Source organism: Cydia pomonella, chromosome 1 (genome assembly GCF_033807575.1).
Source record: "Cydia pomonella isolate Wapato2018A chromosome 1, ilCydPomo1, whole genome shotgun sequence".
NCBI classification, from domain to species: Eukaryota; Metazoa; Arthropoda; class Insecta; order Lepidoptera; family Tortricidae; genus Cydia; species Cydia pomonella.
Genome location: NC_084703.1, coordinates 27,046,642 through 27,072,488, shown reverse-complemented (window position 1 = coordinate 27,072,488; position 25,847 = coordinate 27,046,642). Strand labels below are relative to the sequence as shown.

General features: G+C 34.9%; 2 protein-coding genes across 3 annotated transcripts in view; one reads left to right on the top strand and one right to left on the bottom strand.

Annotated features, from left to right (window-relative positions):
• LOC133527769 (uncharacterized) overlaps nucleotides 1–9,901 on the bottom strand; it is a 32,890-nt gene extending 22,989 nt beyond the window's left edge. The window contains exons 1-2 of one of the 2 annotated variants that reach the window (XM_061864938.1): nucleotides 9,803–9,901; nucleotides 1,959–2,021 (exon numbers count right to left, since the gene is read on the bottom strand). In XM_061864938.1, the coding sequence (XP_061720922.1) occupies nucleotides 1,959–2,021; nucleotides 9,803–9,841 (102 nt within the window). In that variant the 5' untranslated portion in view covers nucleotides 9,842–9,901. Of the gene's footprint in view, nucleotides 1–1,958; nucleotides 2,022–2,712; nucleotides 2,732–9,802 lie in introns of those variants that run through there. The other variant, XM_061864945.1, reaches the window with a different exon arrangement.
• A 7,090-nt stretch (nucleotides 9,902–16,991) lies between these two features.
• LOC133527736 (tubulin beta chain-like) lies at nucleotides 16,992–21,472 on the top strand. Its single transcript, XM_061864888.1, has 2 exons — nucleotides 16,992–17,195; nucleotides 20,119–21,472. Exons 1-2 carry the CDS (start codon nucleotides 17,139–17,141, stop codon nucleotides 21,406–21,408), a joined length of 1,347 nt encoding a protein of 448 aa, XP_061720872.1. The 5' UTR covers nucleotides 16,992–17,138; the 3' UTR covers nucleotides 21,409–21,472.
• The last annotated feature ends 4,375 nt before the right edge of the window (nucleotides 21,473–25,847 follow it).

Genomic DNA, 25,847 nt, shown 5'->3' with positions numbered 1-25,847 from the left:
AATTTCAAAGTCTAGTGACTAGGTCAAGTGGGGTATCACTTGAAAGAGCTTAAATTGATCATTCCAAAACAATTTTTGTAGTGGAAAAAAAATAATTTATGAAAATGTGTAAAAACAAATACCATCCCCCCCCCCCCCCTTTATCTCCAAAGTTTACCGATTATGAAATTTTTACATAATATTAACATTACTATAAATTTTGCAAGAAAAATAAATAAATAAATATCTTGGTAACTTTTTTTTAATTAACAAAAAACATTTCCGAATTCAGTTTGCAATTTAAACAACTATAAGTATGTTTATTGCACTGGAAATTGCTATGAGATTATATTAATCACGCCTTTTTTTTAACCGACTTCAAGATTTCAAAAGAGGAGGTTATCAATTCGGTTGTATGTTTTTTTTTTTGTTTTTTTTTTAATGTTTGTTACTCCATAACTCCGTCATTTCTGAACCGATTTTAAAAATTATTTTTTTGTTTGAATTGATATATATACAGATTGGTCCCGTTTTTGTTAAAAGTTCTGATGATGGGATCCATGAGGAATCGAGGGAACTCTTCAAATGTGAAAGGCATACATATAGTGATTTTTGTATTTTCTTTGACAAATCAAGCATTTACATTTAAAAAAGTGACATTTGATGAAGTGGAACTGCTGATGATGATCAGAATGGTACTCTTCAACGACGCATAGTACACGTTTGGTGATTTGTCCTCTTCGCTGTGTTTGTTAAGCAAATTAGATTTTCAAGACGAATTTTTGTCAAGTTCGAGTTCTGACGATGGGGTCCATGAGGACTCGAGGGAACTCCTCAAATGTTAAAGGCATATATATATATATATATATATATATATATATATATATATATATATATAGTGATCTTATTATTTTCATCAACAAATCGAGTATTTACATTTCTAGAAGTGGCATTTGATGAAGTGGAACTGCTGATGATGAACAGAACGGAACTCTTTAATGATGCATAGTTCACGTTTGGCAATTTGTTCTCTTTGCCAAGCAGTTAGGTGTTCAAGGCACATTTTTATATTTCTATCCTATTTAGTTTTTTTTGTAATAATATCTGATGCATGGTGTGAAATAATTTATCTTAATTACAGTCGAATACCTTATTGCGGGTATCTTACCAGTCAACCATAGGGCAAATCTGAAATGTGTCAAGGTGGGTGCAGTGGCAAAAAAAACATGTTTTCTAAATAATTAGGCGTAGGACGCTGTCTTTTTAATTTCATTGTATGAAATCTAAAATCAACAATAATCGCTCTTTCACCGGTCTCCCTCATTGAAGTCGGTTTTTTTTTCTTTAAAATTATTCAAATAAAAGAACAATTTTTGAAATCGGTTCACATGATAGAGAATTATCCACGAAAAACCAACATACGTGCATTACATCGCGCAAATTAGTTCGACAATTTGCCGATAGATGGCGCTGTACACAGTTATGCTTAGTATAGGTACATCTGATCAAAAGCATTTCGCCTTTATAGTTACAAGAGATAAATCAAAGTTTATACGGAACCCTCGGTGCGCGAGTAAAACGAACTCGCACTTGACCGGTTTTTCTGGATATAGCTGCAGTTATGTCTCATAAATGTTGTCGTTGTTGGATCGAGTAGTCTAACAAGAGTCTAGCAGGTCTAGCACATATTAATTATTGTAAAATAATGGGAGATAAATTAGTTTTATAATATTTTCACTGAAATCGAACATGATCATGTTTCAGCGCAATCACTGAATCACCTGCATACATATATGATATTAATTTCAACTTGGGACCTCTATGCGTTCCTGAAAAGAAGGCTCTTAACAAATAGACATACTGGTAGGACAAGGAATGTGTCCTGTATTTCCTCTGAATCCTAAAAAGTGGCAAAATGTTTATGTATGTGATTTCAATTTAAAAACTTAATTGCAAAGAAAGATTGAAATAATACATACTATTTGTAAACTAGCGCCCATCCCGTCGCCTTTGCCATGTGACAGTCCAGTTAACAGGAACAGCTAAAATAAAATAACATTAGTTCAATAAATCCTGTCGTAGTTGTTCATACCGTCAGAAATAAAATATTGTCTGTAAAGTCGGTTTACGGACGATAATTTTGCGTGATTGTAACATTGATGAAAAATTGCATAAGTATTTTTATTTATAATTTGAATTGAGCTATTATCACTGAATTATTATTATTTTGTATAATACAAAGAAAGAGTTAATCAAAAAATACAACTTTGTCGATTAATTAATATTTATTTGCTTTTTTACTTAAATGATACAAGTAACAACGTGCAATTAACAATTTATTTACAACTTATATACATGTGTGATATTTAAGATCCTCCAATGTGCGTTATTCTGTTTTAACCTTTTTAACATTTGATCCTTTTTAACCTTTTGAACCATTTTTTAATTTTGTGACTGCTTGATACTTGTTTAAGCTTGTTTGATCTTTGTACTTTTTTACATTTATTTTATACAGGATAAAATAATAATAATAATTAATAATAATTTTTATTTTTATTGTATATAGGATTATGTCACGTTATCATGGAGATCTGTCCTCAACGTGGCCGTAACGTTACCATGGAGATCTGTCCACAACGCGACACTTGTTCACCGATTTATAAGACGTTATCACGTCAAAAGCTTAGCTTAAGCTTAATTTATATAGGGAAATTTCAAAGAAACGCTCCTTACCTATTTACAATGTGTATTTAGATGCAAGATTTGCACTTATTTGCTTAGCTAAAGCAGAGACGCTTTTCACATAGATTTTCGTACATTGATCCGCCTTTTGTTATATTTATTTCACGTGCATATCTAGTTATATCTGTACTGCCCATGATGCCGGTTGTCAATGTGACGAGTTTGACATTAATATATTTATGTGCGTGAAATAGACAATAGGTAGCAACGGGGCGGGTAAATGTACGAAAATATATTTGGAAACAGCTGTTCTTTAAGAAATTTCACGAATCCTGTCCTCTTGTAATGTTTTCCACGAACAACAGGATGTAAATTTAATGCATGTTTGTATCTAAATTGTACATAACTATATGCAAAAGAGAGTTTATAAGTTATTTATTTACATTCTCGACTGAAAAAGTCTATTTATAGACATTTTTTATCAGTATTTCACAACAATGACTGAGCCGCGAACGATTGACCGTGCCACAACTGAATCAGACGATTTTCGTTCGACAGCGGCTTCCTGTTGCACAAAATGTTAGCCTATATAAAATTATTTATTCCAAAAACACGCTAAAAATGCCTTCTTGTGTGGTAAAATATTGCCGCAATAACTCAACCAAACACGAGAAATGTACGGGATGCATTAGTTTCTATAAGTGTAATTCTAGAAGCCTTGGTCACTATTTGGAGTATAATAAAATTACAAGACAACATTATTTCAAGCCATCATTTATTGAACTAGTTCCAAATACGAAACCCAACCATAAACTAAAACCATAACGTAAAATTCCTCTCCTTCATACAATTATAACTAAAATATGTTTATTGAAGAAATGTTTTATATATTTGTTACTTTGGTATGTTTTTCGTACTAAAATCTATTGATCCAGACCTGGTTTTCTTTCCTGGTTTTTGATTTGGTTCCGGAGTATCATAGATTCCAGTTTTGCTATGATCTCCTAGTCATCAGTTTCTTCTGCTTCATAAAAGGAATCAGACTCGCTATCATCACTGCCATAATTTAACACATAAGAGTTAGAATTAACAGATTCATTCTGAGTAGAATTAGTGGATTGATAGTCATTTATGCTACGTAAATGTTGTTTGTTCCTCCTGTATTGGCAACCTTGTTCGTCCTCTACAACATAGGAACGAGGGAAGTAAGTCTTATTTACACCACTTCCTTTTTGCCAGCCATCATGTGACACCTTTTTCTTGAGCTCTTTTTAATACATTAAACGCATATATTTAACCAATAAATTCTTATGGATTATAAGAACATGTTAAACTACCTTTAGTGGACCTCTAATGAGCATATTTTAACACACGTCACGTGACCCAAGTCGAAACGACATTGAAGATTCAGATGACGTCACAACTCAGGGTTTGACACTGGGCTGTAACCGCGAAAATCGAAGTTCGTCATTGCGGGCATTTTTCTCTGTCATTCTAATTACGTCTTAGTAAGAGTAAAAGAGAAAGATCCCCACAATATACGATTTTTGGTTTTAGTGGTAGGCCCCCCCCGTTGTCATTTCCAAAGATTCTGTTCTCGCACAAAATTTAATACTCAAGCCGTAGCCATTTTGATGGTGGGCAATTAATTAAAGCTTCGATATCTGCACTAAAAATTAACATCATAGAAATTCTAATGGATAATGAATACTTTATGATATATAATAACTCATTATTACAGAAAACATATTTTATTAGATGGTTAAAAACCCACACGCACGCATACACAGTTTGCCCACCACCTAAATGGCTACGGCTTGAGTATCAAATTCTGCACTGAGAATAGACAACGGGAGGCCTTGGTGTTACGTGTGTATGTACCTATATAACTTTACTCTTTGGTATGTACATATTTATGTGTCAAACCGTAAACTGTGACGTCATACAATTTTCAAAGAGCGTTATGGGCGCGAAAGCATGGTTCAAAATATATTTTGTGAATTTAACATATTTAAAGCCGCTTTTAGGGTAAAAGTTAAATTTTAGGGCAACGTTTGGTTAATATAGAACGTATTACAAGCTTTTCGAAAAATTGGAAACAACCCTATTGCGGCGAATGAAGAACATTCGATAAAGTAAAACCAGTATGTAAATGTACTCATTATACCATTGGCATTGGCCACTGTCATAAATAACAACCGTCAGACGACGTAAAGCATGGACGTACGTATGACGTCTGAAGGGTTTTCAATTCGAATAATAAAATTGATACTATCCAAATATTTGAATATTACGGATAATTTCGGATAATTATAATGAAATAAAATATTTATTCCAACTAATATAATTCGTAAAACAGGCGCTAAAATAAGCGTGGTGCCATAATGCGAAGTTAGCATCTTACTTTATTTTTTGCGTAAATCAGTAGGGCTAAGATGGTCGGCTCTTTATCATTTGTCGCCATGCCTGTCTCGTTCTAACAAGTATGTAAGCGCGAAAGTGACGGGCATAGTGACAAGTGATAAAAATGGAACCATGATGCCACCGCAGCAGAACTATGGACAAAAAAAACCACCTATGACTATAGAACTATTAAGGGTGCTACTAGAACTCTCATAAAACAGTGAGATGCTAGTTTCACAGACCTTATAGGATGCTTTGAGATCGCATTATCAGGCGGTGACTCATGCAGAGTACAAATATCACAAATGCAATTTTCAATTTAGTTGTTAGTGATTTTGGACTAAAAATACTGCGGACGGAGTATCGGTAAAACACAACTAGGATTCCATCATCCACCAATTTCCTAGTATTTATGCGTGACACACAGACAATGACAGTTATCTCTATGCCCTCATCCACCAATTTGCCGTCAGTCGGATCGACATGTCATTTGAGTAAATTGATGGAAGAAAAATAAAAAATATGCCGACATGCGTTGTCAAGTGTTGTAAGAATTATACAGATCAGACGAAAAAAAGAGATGGGATAACTTTTCATAGGTCAGTTTATCAATTATCATGTTATCGTACGTAAAATCACGATATTTTGATTTCAATTTCTGCGGAACAGGAGTATGACCAGTATGTTGAATAGGGTAATTTCCCGAAAGTAGGGTAATTGATGCCCTTCTTATTAAATCGTTATGTACTTATAAGAGATTATTTAGGTAAATGGATAAATTATTGATTCTGTATTTCAAAATAAGTCCGTATGGTAATTTCCTGAAAATTATGAGATTAAAGACACTTTTATGACTAACATTTGATAGTAAACCTTTGTTTGTTGTTTATATTTTTGTTCAAATTCAAATATTTCTAATGTCTTTTAACAATTGGATCCGTCTAATATTAAATATTATGATTTTATAAGTGTTTGCACGCGGTGCATATAATTTGAGTCCGTAGATATGGTGCGCATGTGTTAAGACTTATAAAAGCATATACTTACGTAGATATTTGTAATTTAGTCTATATTTGATTAAAAAATATTTCAGGATTATTTATACTTTTATATTTATAAATAATCGATATTTATAAATTTTCGATCATAATTTATCATTATTTCCGATCTGCAACATATTTTTTGTTTAAAACTTATGGTTTAAAGATATGTTACAAGTATAAATAAAAAAAAACGAACTGATATCATCCCGATGCTAAATATTATTATTTTAAATAATGTTTGCACTAAGTAACATTACGCGTTTTCAAGACCTATTAAATCAGGTACATATTTATTGTCAAACATAAAACAGTGCATTTATTTAATTTAAAAAATAATTATTATATCAGGGAGAATATGTTTTACATGGTATCACTCGTCTACACGCACACTTTAAAACCATCCGCCATTCCAGTGTCACAGTTTGTCATAAGCAGGGGTCGGACAAAAAGTGCGGATGACGTAAAAATGACGTACTTAATCTTGCACACAGGTGATGTTTGAGTTTGTATTTAAACTTCCGTGTGACATGTAGTAACAAAGTAGTATTAATGAAGTAACAAAATAATCGTAAATAAATCCATGGAATTAATAATACAGGTGGTAGGGTGATGTAGTGAATAAAATAAATTTCACGAAACTTGTTACCATAAGGTATAATTATTTGAAATTAGTTAGAACAAGTCTGTGGGATCCTCAGATAAATAGGTTTAATAGTCAAAAGTGGGAACAGTAGGTAAGATTAGCAGTATACGTGTTTGTCACGTACCTCCAAAAACGGAAAATTGCCACAATATTCGAGTAAAGATGACATTTTAGAGCGTTTTCTTATATATTAGTAAATATAAATTTTAGCTAAATATAATCGTGAGGATACAATAGCTAAACAATAACGAAGTCAATTTAATGTTCAGTCAGCGTCAAATACTTCGTAGCAGTCAAAGTAGCCAAATAGTTCGGTACACCATATATTTAGTATGGTGTACCGAACTATTTGGCCACTTTGACTGCTACGAAGTATTTGACGCTGACTGTTCATCTGATTGACAATGTGTCAGTCAAAAACGTACTTACTCATTTCAAGTGGCGATATCGTTTAATAAAGAGGTCAATAAAGAGATTGATAAATGATACGTGATAATTGTTTATGAAAATCAAAAATACTATTTGAAATCATCCTATAAGTGGTTTGACGTCATTCGCACTTTTTGTCCGACCCCTGGTCATAAGTCAAATTACCTCTGATAATATCTTTACTCTATGTTGGTGATTATTAGTTTTAGACAAAGTTTTTTTTCATTCATAGTAATTATTACTTTCATTGCTAGAACCTGCTGTTAAAAATGGTAATTATCGCCACCAAAGTAAGTGAATGTAAAAAGCTAGCGGAGAACAATAGCCGAATTTGAACTTGTCACTGGTTTGAAACAAGCTCTTTTGCCTCTTTCACCAATGCTGTTCCACTTGGCACTCGAATACATTGTCCTAAATTGTTCTAAATATACTGATGACTTGGGTCTATAGGCTCAAAACAAAAGCGACCTGGAGACCTGGAGAAGGAGAGAAAATTGGTCTGATAATCAACCACCAGAAACATCAGATTGAAAAGAAAAGATCTAGTAATCGGAGCGACTACTTCCCAAGGTGTGAATCATGTACTAGGTACCTTGGTTGCACAGTGCTGGAAGTTACTAACCGAAGGGAAGAGGAGATAGATGTTCGAATTCAAAATGCCCTAAAATGCTCGGCAGCGCCTCACCGATTTCTCTTGTCCAAGCTGATCAGTAAACCAAAACGCCTGCTCAATTATCGTTGACATCTACAAGCACAAGCCCTTAAATGATTCTCAAAGTACTATATTCGGTTCTGATACTTTTTCGACCAACATAATGTTTAACTTTATCTTTATTTTGTTCTATTCATGCAAGTGGCATTTCAATTAATATTATATCGTTACTAAAACTTTGTCTATTCATTTTCTCTACTTACCTGGATAAACTCCTTCAATGCTTCATATATGGCATTACAAATGTCTGGTAAAAATAAGCTGACAGAGGATTTGGAAACTCTGAACAAATACTGCAGACTTTGAAATGAATCTCCAGTGGCAAGATAGTAGAGTAGTGTTATTTGTACTTTTATACGAGAGCTTAATAGTACGGGCGGGGACAGTATGATCTACTACGTCATCTGATACAAGGATAAGCCCCATGGCACACGTTCATAAAAGTGATGCTAAGTTTGGAAAAAATAGTTAAAAAATACAAATGCCCGAAAACACGAAATAAAGTAGCACTTCCGGTTACAAAAAAAAAACTGAAATTTACATCAACTGATACAAAAATGAGACTGAAACCACTCGTCGGCCAGTTCCTATATAGCCGGAAGTGTGTCTGCCGGGCACTTCAAAGGTACCAAAAAGAGTAGAATTCACATCATCTGATACAAAGAGGAGACTAGTGGCATCAGATAGAAATTTGTATGTAGGTTCAGAAAACACTAGTCTGCCAGCTCCCAAATGGGCAAAAGTACGTTTGCCGGGCATGGCAGGGCCGGGTTGGGTGGTCACATTGGTTACATTACATTAGATTATAGTACCTGGGCGACCGAGCTTAGCTCGGTTATAAGTAACTATTTATTGTAATATGGTGATAATCTTAACTACATTTTTTACTAAATTAAACTTGTCTAAAACAATAAAAATTAAAAAATTATATATAAACTTAAACATATCGAAAAAAAACAAAAATTAGTCACCGGGCGGGATTCGAACCCGTAACACTCGTTTAGCAGTCCGCGTCTTAACCCGCTGGACCAGACGGACAGTGGCCGGCAACAAGAAATTCTGCGTCGAAAGAAAAACGCATGAAAACTCGAAAACACGCGTTTTCCCAAACATAAGACTAATCTAGATCGATTGTATACCCCCAAAAACCCCCATATACCAAATTTCAGCGAAATCGTTAGAGCCGTTTCCGAGATCACAGAAATATATATATATATATATATATAATTATAATTTCCAATTAGAAATAAATATATCTTATACCTTTAAACGAGCAATTCTTGTATATATATATATATGTTATTTTTTCTTAAAAATAAACAACAACAAGCACAAATTAACAAAAAGATCGTATGTTGTATACCAAATAATTAAAAAAACCGCTGACACTGTCAGACGTCCTTTCAAATCTTATTTATACAAAATATTTTATACGCGATTTTTGCTTGTGAATGTGATAAATACCAACATGCGAACTCATTATTAACTAAATCATGCGGTCGATTGACATTATACCGCAAGCCACCCCACCCACCCATACTCACCAGTCACCATAAGGGTGACGCATAAAAACATTTGACATTTCATCGGTAAAAGTACGCGTTGTACTTTCCATCATACCGATAAGTCGGAAAGGGACAAACGGTGATTAGCGGCATCGTAACTTTAGTACACGTTCATAAATAAGGGGGTAAGAGTTTATAATTCCAACATCCATTTTTACGAAAACTTCGAAATTTGAATTATTCGTAAAAGTGCGAATGGTGGTTATTGGATCTCGAGTTTTTTATCACTATTACTCATAACTTGCAAACACCAAAGTATAATATTAGGGTTCAATATGTACCTTATAAAAAAAATGCAAGCCGTGAGAGAGAATAACTTTTAAATTATTAACGGTAAAATACATACACATAAAGTTATTAAAACTACCACATTCTTCAGGTCCATTGTGGATGCGGCCCCTCAGCAATCTCGCCAGCGATAACTGCAGCAGAAACGTTTATTTAATTGCTGTTTTCAATTTGGACGTTACACAAAAACCATTAAAAGTAATTGGGTAATTTAGAATATGCCTATAGGTATTGTATTGTAAACCTTTTTAACATTTCTGCCGCCAGTAGGAAAAAGGGCGCAATTGAAATTGTAACTTGTAACCGAGAAATGATGAAATCAAAGAACTAAGATACGTAAAAACTTCATATATTATTTAAAACTTAATGTACCTAATATGATGTACATAGTTTCAGACTCATTAATCTATATATAAAAATTCACGTGTCCTGACTGATTGACTGACTTATCAACGCAGAGCCGAAACTACAAATGCTAGAAAGTTGATTTACAGTACATATGGGGCTACTTTATAGCACTAGTGCGAGAAGTAGCATATTACGTTACTGTGTCGAACATTTAAAGGGCCATATGTACTGTAAAACGTTGTACGATACATGTGCGAATAGGTAATTCGCAACTCGTGTCGATTTAAAACACTCCCTTCGGTCGTGTTTTAATTTATCGCCACTCGTTTCGAATTTCCTATTTTTCGCACTTGTATCGTAATGTATTGTATTTTACACATTAGGTTGCATTTATAAAGTTTACAAGAGCTAAGAAGCAGCTTTGAGAAATTCAACCCCTGAGGTTTAAAAAGGGGATGAAAGTTTGTATGGAGTTCCAGTTTTATTTTAAGCTAACAAGAAAACGGATTTCAGCGTTTTTGCAAATTCATCCCCTAAGGTGGTGAAAAAGGGGTTGAAAGATAGAATGGAGATGAAATTTTTTTTTGACTGCATGACTTAAAACTCTGTACATAAGCATATTATTAAAACACAAGAAAAGTAAAATCAGCGTTTTTAAAAATTCATCCCCTAACAGGCTTAAAAAGACAATGCGTAAATATGACGTCAGCCGTATATCGAGAGTAAAACCAGGAACTGAAGAAGCTATGGCGCTGTCTAGATTGCAAAAATATAGAAACGACGAAACTCCCATTCGGAAACAGCTCGACGTCACAAGTCTCAACATCTCTGCTATGTCAACTGATGACCTACACTCCGAAAATGAGTATAACCCACAAAGAAATACCCAAACCATCCTAAAGCCAAACCAGCAGCATCCGTTCCCGAATGCGAATATTACGATCGATCAAATAGGACAGTTAATGGAATCCAAGTTGAAAAATAATAATAAAGATATTATAGGCGAATTAAAAAGTTTAATTAAGTCCGAAATTGATACTGCCTTACAAATGTTTAAAAGAGACGTCGTAGACTACCACCACTCCGACTTTACCATCTCCGCCCTCTTATTATTGAGCTTATCAGTAACCGAATGAAACGATATGTTCTATCAATATTTTCGAAACTCTGGATACGCTGTTTCAGAATTCCTAAATAAAGAAGCCCTAGAAAAGAGACGACAACTCAAAAAAAAGCTATATGACGCACGCATGAAAGGTGAATTATGCAATTATTATAGGCACAACAAGCTATATAAATGGTATCGAACAACATATACCCACTGAAACACAGGGACCGCAGGCCGCAATTCTCGACTCCAAATCCACTACCTCTACCATTATTTCAATGACCAATATCACCGCTACCACTTCTACCTCGACAAATGCCGACCAGAGTTTAAATAGCAGCTCCACAAGCGCCTCACTGTAACAATACTCTTCTACGCAGAGCAACGTACTGGCAGCAGACAGCACGGATATGGCCACCCAGACAGACGAAACTTACGATTTATGTTTACAAACAAAAAACAGCAACGGTACGAGAGAAATACACCTGCAAAACCGCACCTTTCGAGAATAATCTGAACATCTTAATACAGAATGTACAAAGTATAAATAATAAAATACACATACTGGAAACCTTCCTCAGCTCAAAACAGATATCAGTCGTTTGCTTATCTGAGACCTGGATATCGGAAATGCAGGAAAATCTGATAGGCATTAAAGGCTATATATTCGCTTCGGCGTTTTACCGCAAATCACACGTAGGTGGCGAAGTGGCCATTCGACTACAAGAAGGAATTCATTTCATAAACCGAGAGGATATTACACAATTATCAAAAGAATCTATTTTTGAATGCTTTGCCGTTGAAATACCTAAAGAGAACACATTATTGATATGCGTATATAGGCCGGATCGCATTATTGATATTTTTAAGAAACTCTGGATACCCTTCTCAACAAAGTAAGGCTAAAGGAACAAAAAATGCATATAATCTTGACCGGCGATTTAAATATCGATATGGCAATAAGGTCATCAGTTTCCGAAAGGCTCTTAAATGCCATGTTGCCTTATAATCTACAACAAATCATAAAAGAACCAACTCGTGAGACTAAAACATCCGCTACATGTATTGACCTTATATTTACAAACAAGTTAGGTACAAATACATGTATAGTAAAGGATTACGGATTATCCGATCATAAAAGCATTATTTACAAAGTAGCAAACCGACAATCGGGTAGCTAAAATCAAACAAAGCAAGCTTACACCTACAAACGAAACTACAGCCAAAAAAAACAAATCGCAAACAGAATGGAATAAAATTATCATACATACTGATTTAAATCAAAATTACCTATTACCATTTAACGACCACCTACAACAAATATTAAACAAGGAAATACCAAGCTGTAAAACCAAATTACGAAAACCAAAAACAAAATCGTAGATAATAGCTGGCCTGAAAATAGCTTGTAAGCATAAACGTGCGTTAAATCGGCTTGTCAATCAATCAAGCAGTGGTACTGCTCTAGGAAATTACTATAAGTTGTATGAAAAAATTCTTAAGAAACGCATAACATCGTCAAAAAAGTTAAACTTCATTCAAAGAATGAAGTTGTCAAAAAATACTACAAAGACGATATGGAGTATAATTAAAGATACCACATCTAAAATAAGCCACAAACACAAATACGCTGACAATAAATCGTTAAAAATCGATAAAAGTATTGTAGAATCGGCCGAATCAGGCGCTAATACACTAAATAACCTGGCCGACCTGTTATCTCTCCATTGTTTAATTCTCTATTCATAAGCGACGTCGAGATTCTTACAATAATACGTCAAATGAAAAATAAAAAAAAGTTTTGGTATTGACGAAATTCCATCAACACTTTTAAGACAATGTGCAGCTGAGTTGATCACACGTACCATTACAGTTGCTTATTAACCAATCTTTTAGCAAGGGCGTATTTCCGGACCTATTTAAGATCGCAAAAATAAAACCCTTATTGAAACCGGGAGGCGATAAAACAAATCCTCACCATTATAGACCCATTTCACTTTTGCTGGCAATTTCAAAGATTTTTGAGAAAGCCATGAAAAATAGAGTTCATCATTTCTTTGAAAAGTTCAACGTTCTTGACAAAAGCGGATTCGGTTTTAGGAAGCATCATTCCACTACACTTGAAATTCAAAATTCAAAAATTTATTGTGCAAGTAGGCCTCAAGGGCTCTTTTATAACTCAATACAACATTTATAGTAACATCATATAGTGACATGAAAAATACATAACAACATTTATAAATACAACAGCCAATACCTGGGTAAACATTACATTATAATAATCTTAAAATAAATAATTACTACAATACAATAGAGATGTATAGTCTCTATGGTTAAAAACACATTAAATCTGGAGATGTAAAATGTCCCCAATGTCAGAGTACTAGTACTAATACTTGCGGTTTACAATTACATCCAGCAAATCCTACATAGTTTAGACCAAAAACATTACGGCGTAGGATTCTTGCTTAATATGACGAAAGCATATGACCGTGACCTTAATATGACAAAATTAAACGGCATGGGTATACGCGGAAATGCCTATAGGTGGTTTAAATCTTATTTAGAAAACCGCAGTCAATACGTAAAGACTTACCTTTGTGCAGGCTCTGGGGAAGTTAAAGACATCTTATCTAACATACGGAATATTACATGTTCTATACCTTAAAGAAGTGTTGCCGGGTGTATATTATTTCTGGCCTATGTAAACGACCTGCCTAAAATATTAGACACAACTTGTATAATGTTGGCGGATGACGTATCTTTATTATTTAGTTGCACAAACAGCACAGAGTGCAATGAACGATTGCAGGAAATATCGCTCACTACCCGAAACTGGCTCGACGATCATAATTTGGAAATGAATCTTTAAAAAAACTAAAATAATTCAATTTAAACCGGCGCAGAAAAAATCATTACAAATGACGTTACAAATTAATAATACAACTATCGAGGAAGTGACTGAATTTAATTTATTAGGAATAAAATTGACTCCGGCTTAAACTAGAAGTCTCATATCCAAAATGACACAGCAAAATTATCCAGATTTGTTTACGCCCTCAGAATCCTCAACTTGTTGACTACGGAACCCTAAAAATAGCCACTACCGAATACAGAGCGAAAATTAAGTCTGTTAAAAAGTGGCATTTGCAACGGCTATTTGACGACTAATTATTTTTACAGTACACATGGTGCTACTTTATAGCGCTAGTGCGAAAATTAGCATATTACGTTACTGTGTCGAACATTAAAGGGCCATATGTACTGTAAAACGTTGTACGATACATGTGCGAATAGGTAATTCGCAACTCGTGTCGATTTAAAACACCTCCCTTCGGTCGTGTTTTAATTTATCGCCACTCGTTTCGAATTTCCTATTTTTCGCACTTGTATCGTAATGTACTATTACAACACACTTGCTCAAAACGACGTTTTTATTCCACCGACTTTTGGCTCATAACCCTAGATATTAGACACGCGTGCTTTTTCAGTATATTATAACACTCGTACTTTTTCATTATATTATCCGACTGAGTTAAGAAGGTAACTGATTGCATATAATATGCATGGAAACGGAACCTTCTTAATTTGGTTGAGTAATATATATATATTTAAAATAAACTATTAGGTTTCAAATGTTTGTTCAAAAAGGTTTTATCACACCAAACATAATCTATAGATTAAATTATCTCGTAAATCACATTAATGAATAAACATAACATCTTATCGATTTGATCTCCATCCATAGAAATACGAAAATATTAGCTTTTTTACATTTTTTAAATGGCTGTTTGTCGATTTCGTTCGAGCCTTTGCCTTGCGCGCGCATTGAAATCGTGCGTAAAAAAAATAACGCTCCAGCCATTTTCCCTATTTGTCATAAAATTGGAATAGATTTGCATGTTTTTAGTTTATATGTATATTGTCGAAAACATAGAGTAAAGATATTATCAGAGGTAATTTGACTTATTTGACTCATGACAAACTGTGACACTGGAATGGCGGATGGTTTTTAAAGTGTGCGTGTAGACGAGTGATACCATGTAAAACATATTCTCCCTGATATAATAATTATTTAAAAAAAAAATGCACTGTTTTATGTTTGACAAAAAATATGTACCTGATTTAATAGGTCTTGAAAATGCGTAATGTTACTTTGTGCAAACATTATTTAAAATAATAATATTTAGCATCGGGATGATATCAGTTCGTATTTTTTTTTAATTTATACTTGAAACATATCTTTCAACCATAAGTTTTAAACAAAAAATATGTTGCAGATCGGAAATTATGATAAATTATGATCGAAAATTTATAAATATCGATTATTTATAAATCTATAAAAGTATAAATAATCCTGATATATTTTTTAATCAAATATAGACTAAATTACAAATATCTACGTAAGTATATGCTTTTATAAGTCTTAACACATGCGCACCATAGCTACGGACTCAAATTACATGCACCGCGTGCAAACACTTATAAAATCATAATATTTAACACTAGACGGATCCAATTGTTAAAAGACATTAGAAATATTTGAATTTGAACAAAAATATACACAACAAACAAAGGTTTACTATCAAATGTTAGTCATAAAAGTGTCATTTATCTCATTATTTTCGGGAAATTACCATACGGACTTATTTTCAAATACGGAATCAATAATTTATCCATTTACCTAAATAGTCTCTTATGAGTACATAACGATTTAATAAGAAGGGCATCAATTACCCTATTTTCGGGAAATTACCCTATTCAACATACTGGTCATACTCCTGTTCCGCAGAAATTGAAATTAAAATATCATGATTTTACGTACGATAACATGATAATTGATAAACTGACCTATGAAAAGTTATCCCATCTCTTTTTTCCGTCTGATCTGTATAATTCTTATAACACTTGACCACGCATGTCGGCATATTTTTTATTTTTCTTCTACCAATTTACTCAAATGACATGTCGATCCGACTGACGGCAAATTGGTGGATGGAGGGCATAGAGATAACTGACATTGTTTGTGTGTCACGCGTAAATACTAGGAAATTGGTGGATGATGGAATCCTAGTTGTGTTTTACCGATACTCCGTCCGCAGTATTTTTAGTCCAAGGTCGAAAATGTCTTTTTCAAGCATTGGAAATGAAGAACACATAAAAGTGACGCTTCCAGTAATACTAATAGAGGTAAGAGCCGAGAACGATAGCCTTTTACCATCAAATTCGGGTGAAAAATAATTGGCGGCATATGAAACAATGGAAAATCAGCAAAAACGTCCAGTGTTTCTTGGAAAACATGTTGGTGGCTTATTTCAATGAACTGACGAATAAATGCCTACAAGCCCAGCACGCTTTGGTGAAATTATTCGATGTTAAAACTGTAAGCCACCAGTTTGAAAACTGTACTTTTACTGTTTTGACAAAAAATCTAATTAATAAGTTTTTTCCTCGCAAGTGTGTTGAAAAACGTCGTATGAAACGCGTGTACATTGGTCATTACCCCCATCGGTTTTCTTATTGTGCGCTCGCTTACAGCTCGCGCGCACAATATCGCCTCGTGTGTGATGACCAACTTAGCACACGTGTATCATAATGTACTATTTCCAATTACCTTTAATGCTCTAATAATATGCAATGCAACAATATGCAATATGATACCTATGTATTTCTACTTATATTTATTTATTTACAATTTACTTTTGAGACAGCTCTATTTGGCTTAGGAGGGCTGTATATATACCAGCTATACCTAGTAATAGTTCGAAATGCATGGCCATGTTGAAATAATGTTACTGTAACTAATAGGCCATGAAATAAACACTTTTTTTAGTTATTAGGTTAGTGTTTTTAGATTAGTATACAATCGTTTTATTTTGTTATTTTACATAGTAATTTAAGTTTTTTAACAGTAAAATTTTTGTGTTCTTTGTCAATAATGCGAGAAATAGTTCACGTACAAATTGGGCGATGCGGAAATCAAATAGGATCCAAGGTCAGTTCATTCCTAAATATTTAAAATTAATTGGGTCAGAGCCCTGCCATGCATGTGAAACAAACACGGAGAACGTGCGAGTTCGTTTAACTTGCTCACCGCCGGTTGTGTCAGTTGTGTGCTGCACTGCATCGGCGCCACCATAATGAAAATCAATAAATTATATGGTTAAATGATTTAGGTACGTGTTGGTGATACGTACATCATGTACGTGTAACGTTTATGGCTGTACCTGTAGGTACAAGGGAACGAAATTATGGGCATCGAATGTGGCTCCGCTGGGGAGCCTACTCTGGAGCGCGGAGCCACTTAGTACTCATATGTAGATATTATATTAGGTATTTTTTCTTGACTTTATTTATTTGTGTATTATGTACGTATTGAAAATAATAATGATTATTATTTATTCGTGATTTTATTTACTTTCATTAATTCCGCGTTCCGCCTAAACGGTATGATCTGCAACAGAGACGCGCGGGTGAGCGAGATGCAGATAGAAATTCTTCCCGCGCTTCCGCGCCCGGCTCTGAATAACAATAATATTTTTGTATTGGCTTTCGTTCAGTTACTGTGTCCATACTTCAGTATCAAAAGGAAAAAATATTATAGACTTTTAACTAGCTAACATAAAACTGTTCTCATTTAATAGCCACGCTAGACTACTGTGTATTTGTTATGCAAAAGTTAAGTTATGTTGGCCTAGTGGGTAGTGACCCTGCCTACGAAGCTGATGGTCCCGGGTTTAAATCCTGATAAGGGCATTTATTCGTGTGATGAGCATGGATATTTGTTCCTGAGTCTTGGGTGTTTTCACTGTATTTATAAATATTTATATTATATATATCGTTGTCTAAGTACCCTCAACACAAGCCTTATTGAGCTTACTGTGGGACTTAGTCAATTTGTGTAATAATGTCCTATAAAATAAAATAAAAACTATCCATAAATAATAATAAAAAAACTTATAACGTTGTAAATCGAAAAACTTCTTTGCTTGTCTGTACTTGATTTTTACCTTGGTCCTTACCCTACGTGTCGATGTGAACTCAGTTTCCCTCGACTTAAAGCCATTAAGGACAAAGATTTGAGTTCTATTGGATAGGTAGGAAATAAACCAACGAAGGAGACTACCACGAATACCATTGAAGGCAAGTTTTTCAGGAAGAGCAGATGGTCAACTTTGTCAAGAGCTTTGCGAAAATCGATATATATGACATCCACTTGCTCCCTCGCATCCATGAATTTGAATAAGTAATAACTGTACAGAAGCAAATTTGTGACAGTCGACTTATTTTTCATGAATCCATGTTGCTGCGGTAGAAGAGTACTTTCAACGGAAGGGTAGACAATATCATGTACAAGACCCTCTAAAAGTTTACGGATACAAGATTGAACCGAGATAGGTCTATAATTTGAAACCTGTTTTTAGAGCCCGATTTATGTATGGGAGTCCCATAAGAAATTTCCCAACGTTACGGAGACGTCCCCGCCAAAATATATTTGTTAAATACAATGTGTAACGGGTTAAGTAAAGCTTGAGCCGTATTTTTTATAAAATAAGGATGAATTTTGTCTGGCCCAGCGTCTCTGGCTCAGCCTTGTTGGCGTCTATAGTTTTGAGTTTTTTGAGGATATTAGATCTAGTTAATATTACATCGGATACTTTTACGGCCGATTCAGAGAAGGGTACTTTTTCTAGGTCATCGTAACAAATTGGGAGACATGGTTCAAACACAGACTTAAAGAAGTCCGAAAACATTTCCATTATTTCTTCCGGAAAATCCGATAACTGGTGATTATGGAGCATCTGTGGTGGGTAGTCAGATGACAGACTTTTTAATGATCTGTCTGAGATCTTCCTCGATTAAAGACTTTAATTTTTCAATGTCTGCTTCCACTGGCCGGCCAGACCTAGGTTGATCACTCAACGTATAATTACCTGCAGGAACCATCTTTTAGCTGTAGCTTCCATCCAATATGGCTTGCGGCGTAACACGTTAGCATATGTTGCGCACCGCTTCAGCTGCTGAGTGCCCAGATTGGTATTCGTAGAGCGAACAATGTTGAACATGCATTTTAATATTATCCATATTGTATTTGGTGTAACCTTGATGTTTAAACTATGACTGAAATGAAGTGTCGTCGGTTGCTTTTTATTATGCCTTCGGTCGTGGACGTTTCTCGAAAAACCATTTATTGCTCATTATTGTGCCAACCTAATAATTAGTAGATTGCAGATCCCTGAAAAAAGTGTGAGTTATGATATAATTAATATATTTGGAATTAATCACCCCCCCCCCCCCCCCTAACTTTTCAACCGTGGACCCAATAAATATTCAAAAATCATGCAAATAACTTTAAAAATCTGACCTTCCGTGAGACTCGGATGAGATAAATTAGATATTTTTAAACGGGTCACTTACAAAAGGGGTTTATTCCCATTTGTTTCCGCCGGGTACATATGGGATTAGGCGCTTCATATAAATCATTCCCATTTGTCCCCGTCTCATGTATGGCGGCTGCGGTCGTGGGGCGGGGAAAAATGGGAATGATTTATGAATTACACCACAATATGCGAATGCATGTGGCTCTTCATCATGGGGCAAAACATGTCGGGCAATTTTTGACGTCAAATCGTAAGTGACCTGTTTTTATATATGCATTTAACATGTAAGTAAAGTTTAATAATGAATTTCAGCAAAGATGTGGCAGTATTTATAATATCCCATTTTAGGCGGCCTATTTTGACGGGTGGGTTACTACGGAACCCTTCATTGCGCGGCCATTAAAGATATTGTCATTAGTTTCTCCTACATTTTTTTTATACAAACAGACTCGTTCAAATATGCCTGCATTTTTACGCTTCCGAATTTATTAACTTTAATTTCCATTTTGAGTACCGATTTCTTTTTTAACTTTTCAGTTTTGGGAGGTCATCAGTGACGAACATGGCATTGACCCAAGTGGTGAATATCACGGTGACTCAGATCTCCAACTACAACGAATTAATGTTTACTACAATGAGGCAGCTTGCCAGAGATATGTCCCTCGAGCGATACTGGTTGATCTTGAACCAAGCACGATGGACAGCTTACGTTCTGAGCCGCATGGGGAGTTATTTCGCCCTGATAATATTGTGTCCGGCTATGCTGGAGCAGGCAACAATTGGGCAAAAGGACATTTTACAGAAGGGGCTGACCTGCTCGAAACTGTTCTGGACGTTGTAAGGAAAGAAGCGGAAGGATGCGACTGTCTTCAAGGATTTCAAATAGTTCACTCTATAGGCGGCGGTACAGGTTCGGGATTAGGAACATTACTGTTATCTAACTTAAGAGAAGAATATCCTGACAGAATTATAGTTCCTTTTACAGTAGTACCTAGTCCAAAAGTTTCAGATACTGTTGTTGAACCTTATAATGCAACTCTTTCTCTAAATCAGTTAATAGAAAATTCGGACCAGACATTTTGCATAGACAATGAAGCGCTGTACGATATATGCTTCAGGACATTAAAACTACGAACTCCAACATACGGGGATCTAAACCACTTAGTGTCAGCGACGATGTCAGGAGTAACGACTTGCCTTCGCTTTCCCGGGCAACTGAACGCAGATCTCCGTAAACTTGCAGTCAACATGGTTCCATTCCCGCGTTTGCATTTCTTTATGCCGGGCTTTGCACCGCTGACATCGCGTAGTAACCAACAATATCGCGCACTCACGGTGCCTGAATTAACCAAACAAATGTTCGACGCCAAGAATATGATGGCGGCTTGCGACCCACGCCGTGGTCGGTATCTTACCGTCGCTGCGGTCTTCCGCGGCCGAATGTCCATGAAAGAGGTAGACGAACAAATTCTTAACGTGCAAAATAAAAACAAAGAATTTTTCGTCGAATGGATACCAAACAATGTAAAAACGGCTGTTTGCGACATTCCCCCAAGAGGTCTTAAGATGTCTTCTACATTCATTGGCAATACAACTGCTATTCAAGAATTATTCAAAAGAATTTCAGAGCAATTTGCATCTATGTTTAGTCGTAAAGCTTTTCTACATTGGTATTTAGGTGAAGGAATGGACGAATCTGAATTTGCAGAAGCAGATAATAATTTAAGTGATCTCATATCGGAATACCAACAATATCAAGATGCTACACTCGGTGATCAAGAATTTGAAGGTGAAGAAGCAGAAGAGGGCGAAGAAGGAGATGAATAATAATCGCCGTACCTATGAAATTTAATTTATTATTATGTTTTAAATTAAAAAGTGTTTCTGATAACTGCTTTTATGCGCTTTTTTAACCGACTTCAATTTCACAGAAGGAGGAGGTTCTGTATTCGGTAGAGGCTATTTTTTTTTATCGTATATGGTGATTTGAATGTTTTCTTTTAATTTAATTACCTGTTAGCACAAGCGGATTAAGACCAACCTTGAAACTTATAGAACAGTCATGAAATTTGGTACGTATATTAATTAAAGTCCCCTTTTTCATGCTCACACCATTTAACATTTGGAGATCTCGAGGAATCGCAGCCATCTTGGAAATTGTGTACCATACAGGAGAATTCGTGTTTTACTCAAAATCTACATTACTAATATAGTATAAGGCAACATTAAAGCTTATTAAATTCTACACAAAAAAGTCTGGGATATCTTTGCGGAAAAAATACATTTTGTTATAGAAAATACTTGCTGAATCTAAGTTTAACGCTTATACACTTCCAGGGGACATTCTGTTAATAGGAAACTCGGAGGAATATGAATTCCACTTTTGAGTATACATTTGTACGTGATCTACCCAATATTAAAATTTTACTCGATTGCGACTTAAGAGCCCGGTAACGATTTTAGAGCAAAAATTTTAAATTGATAGATTTAGTCGTTGGAATTGTACACCTTTTGTTACGTAATATCTAAATAACAAGTATTGGATTCTATTAGCACGATTTTTCATCTTGCCTCTTAATAATGAGGTCGTAAGCGTGCGTCCCCGGTAATGATGAGAAGAGATATTAAGAGATATTGCATGAAACCGTCTACCTTGAGTTGGTTTCCATTGACATGTATTTTCAAGTGACAACGCTACAGCCAATCACAGCGCCTCATTTTATAATAGACCAATCGTAGTTCGGGTGGTTTAAATTGACTAATCATGGTCAAATGAAGTTTCGTCGAAGAAAACAAATCCTGAACTTTGACGAGTTGCAATTGGTCCGTTATTAGTATTGTTTTAATAGTGGGGCCACTTTTACGCTGATATTTTGTTTAACGTTAGTCTTCTATGTTTTTTTCGTTCGCTGTGGATAAGGCACTGGAAATAACTCAGTCTCAATGCCACACTTGCGTGCTATAGACAGTTCGAAAATAGCTCTTTAAAAATTACGACCGCAAATAAACGCATTGGATTTATACTAATATACTGACAAACATGGTACGGACTGCGCTAAAAAGGTTCGACCGTGTGTTCTTAGGTATCTACCTACAGAAAGTATGGTCATTGTTGTCGTAGTAAGGCAATCCAACGTATTGTACATACTTATATAGCCGCATCTTTATTGAATCGCACCAAAATCATGGTATTTTTCTAAATTTGGCTTGGCACCGACTTCAAACATATCAGTTGGTAACGCATATACTTAAAAAAGGATAATATTTTATTTTATCCTTTTTGAAGTCGGTTTCCTTTTTTTGTAAATAGTTTTTATTTAATGTACAACCGGGAGGTGTACACAAACCGAGTCGACTTTGAGTACTACGAGGACCGTTCGAACGATTGCGACATGATGTCGTAACTGAAGTGGCTTCACTAAGGATGCACGGCCTAGTAATAAAAAATAATAATAATAATAATAAATAAAAATGTTTATTTATCAGCTCACAAAGGATTTGTAACAATTTCACAGTATGATAACAACATTTAAATTCGATATGTGATCCTTTGTGAGAGACTGGAGTCTGAACTAGGTATAAACCTGTATTACAGTTCACCAGGCTCTCACCCCCGAGTAAACATTAAGTATACCTATATTAATATATAGGTTTTGGTACTAAATCTACAAGTGTACAACAGAACTGATAATAAAATAAAACTAAAAATATCGGAATAATACAAAATATGTATAAACAAAGGGTTAACACTATTTACGTATCACAATGTCTATTAGTGTTAGACAGGAGTTGAAAGTGTGATTAATTTGTAAATAATAATATGCTCGTGTGTGTGTGTGTGTGTGTGTGTGTGTGTGTGTGTGTGTGAGTGTGAGTTGCTCGAATTATATTTTAATAATGAGAGGCTAGGCAATCCTCAATTTCGTTATAAGTTAGCGTTTGTAGTCAATCAGTGACTTTCTGCTTACATTCTCTTAGTGTGAGAGCATATATATCGGTAAGGTCGTTAACCTTCTTGTACAATTTAGAACTAAGGTAATCAACATGACGTCCTGAAACTGCCAAGCGAAATTTCTGTATACCACAGACACGAACTCGACGTTTATTTTTCGTGAGATTTTTATCAAAGGTTATGGTCTTATGTTTTTTTATATATAGTATGTATGTATGTATATACTTTATTGTACATAGAAATAAAAACACGAAAAACCCAGTTACAGAGTAAATTAAATACAACAAAGGCGAACTTATCCCTGTATGGGATCTCTTCCAGTTAACCTTTGAGGAAATGAGTAAAACAGAAGTAACGGTGAATGAATGACAAACACAAACAAAAATGTACAATCGCTGAAATTAATGAAATGTACGTTTTGAATACACATTGATACAAATATACATAGATAGAAAAATAACCATAAAATAATGCATACATATATATATTTATTTTTATTTATATAATAAATAAACATTCAATATATAATATATAAATAAATATGAATTCGAACCAGAAAGGTAAAGGAAATTAAAAAAGTAGAAAGTAGTATAGTAATAGTAGAAATGATAAAAATATGATTCCAAGGCCAGTCGATGGAGATTTTTTTCCTGTCTTAGAATATTCATCCAAACGAAAACTGGTAATTCTGCAGCTTTGATCGGTTTTAGTGTTAGGACGGCTACGGTCACGGTACGGTGCGGCGACGGTTTTAAGATAAAAAAAATATACGCGTAGTAGGTAAGTACTTAAGTAAAAGGGTTAGTATCGTTTCGTCTAAAAAGCAGCTGGTCTATGTAGCATCTGGTCTAAAAAGCAGCTCGTCTATATTGCATCTGGTCTAAAAAACAGGTGGTCTAAAAACCAATTTGTCTAAAACGCCCATGGCAACTGGTCTAAAATGCTTTTCGCCTAAGAAGCAACTGGTCTAAAAATACCTCTCGTCTAAGACGCAACTTGTCTAAAACGCTATTCGTCTTTAATGCAAGTAGTCTACAATGCATTTTGTCTAAATTGTGTTTCTGACGTCACAGGCGTCCACAGGCTACAGAAACCGCTTATTGGGACGTGTTTCTCGCCTAGGGATAGTATTGTCTTTCTTTCATTCATCTAATGATTTGTTCACATGGACATGCTTAGCTTTATTAATTAGTTTGGTTCTAAACAATATTTTGTTAAAATACTTAATTGGATATAACATTAATTAAAGTTTTTATTTAATTTTCTAGATTTAAGCTAGTTAATATTTCTAGATTTAAGTAGTTAGTTTGCTGTACAGTGTACATATTTATTATCAATAAAGGCATTAATTAATAGTAATATCAATATCATCTGAAGTACGCTGTTAAAATCTTTTGGGTTCCTCAGGGCCTCGGTGTATAATAAATAATACCTACTGATTTTAATATGAAAAGTGTTTTTTTAGTGCGTAAGTTGAAACTTAGAAATAACTTTGACGGCCTGCGTAGCTTAGTTGGTAGTGACTCTGCCTGCTAAGCGGAGATCCCGGGTTCGAATCCCGGTGAGGGTATATATTTGTGTAAGTATCACAGATATTTGTACCTGAGTCATGGATGTTTTCTGTGTTTGTGTTCGTCAATATATATTATATACATCGTCGCCCGGTTGCAGCGTTAACCCATTCAGTGCCGAAGACGCGAATTCGCGTCCTGTCTATGCCTAAACGTGATACCGAGGACGCGAATTCGCGTCGTCGCGTGGAAGGAGGCGGCACTGTGATGATTAAAAATATGAAGCGTCGGCAATGAATGGGTTAACGCTGCTCAGAAGTATTTGCGACTGATGGCGACTGTAGTAAGGTAAATAAGAATAATACGCCAGGCTGTAGGTGAAAATAACATTTTATTCTTAATTAAACTATTGGACTAAAATGCTTGTTATCAAAGAGAAAATGCGTTTTTTAAACTAAAGAATGCTTCTTATTAAACTAAAAACTTTCTTGCTCCTAATGTGGCATTTCTCATATTCTTGCATCACCTATCCCGTTCCTATCGTTTGTATATTTTTAAATACTTTTTCACTTCTGTAACCTTCTCCAGAAAGTCAAATGGCGTAATCAAACCCTCCTCCAACGCAGTCAACAGCTTAGTATATTCAGTGTCGAATTTTATATCAACCTTTTTTCTGTTGTTGACGTTGAAAATGTTTTTACACAGTTTAATGTCTTGGATTTTGGATTCTTCGCGTATTTTTTGCAAGAAATAAACAAATGTGGGCTTTCGGGCCACTCGACTATTCAATCTTCTATGCCAAG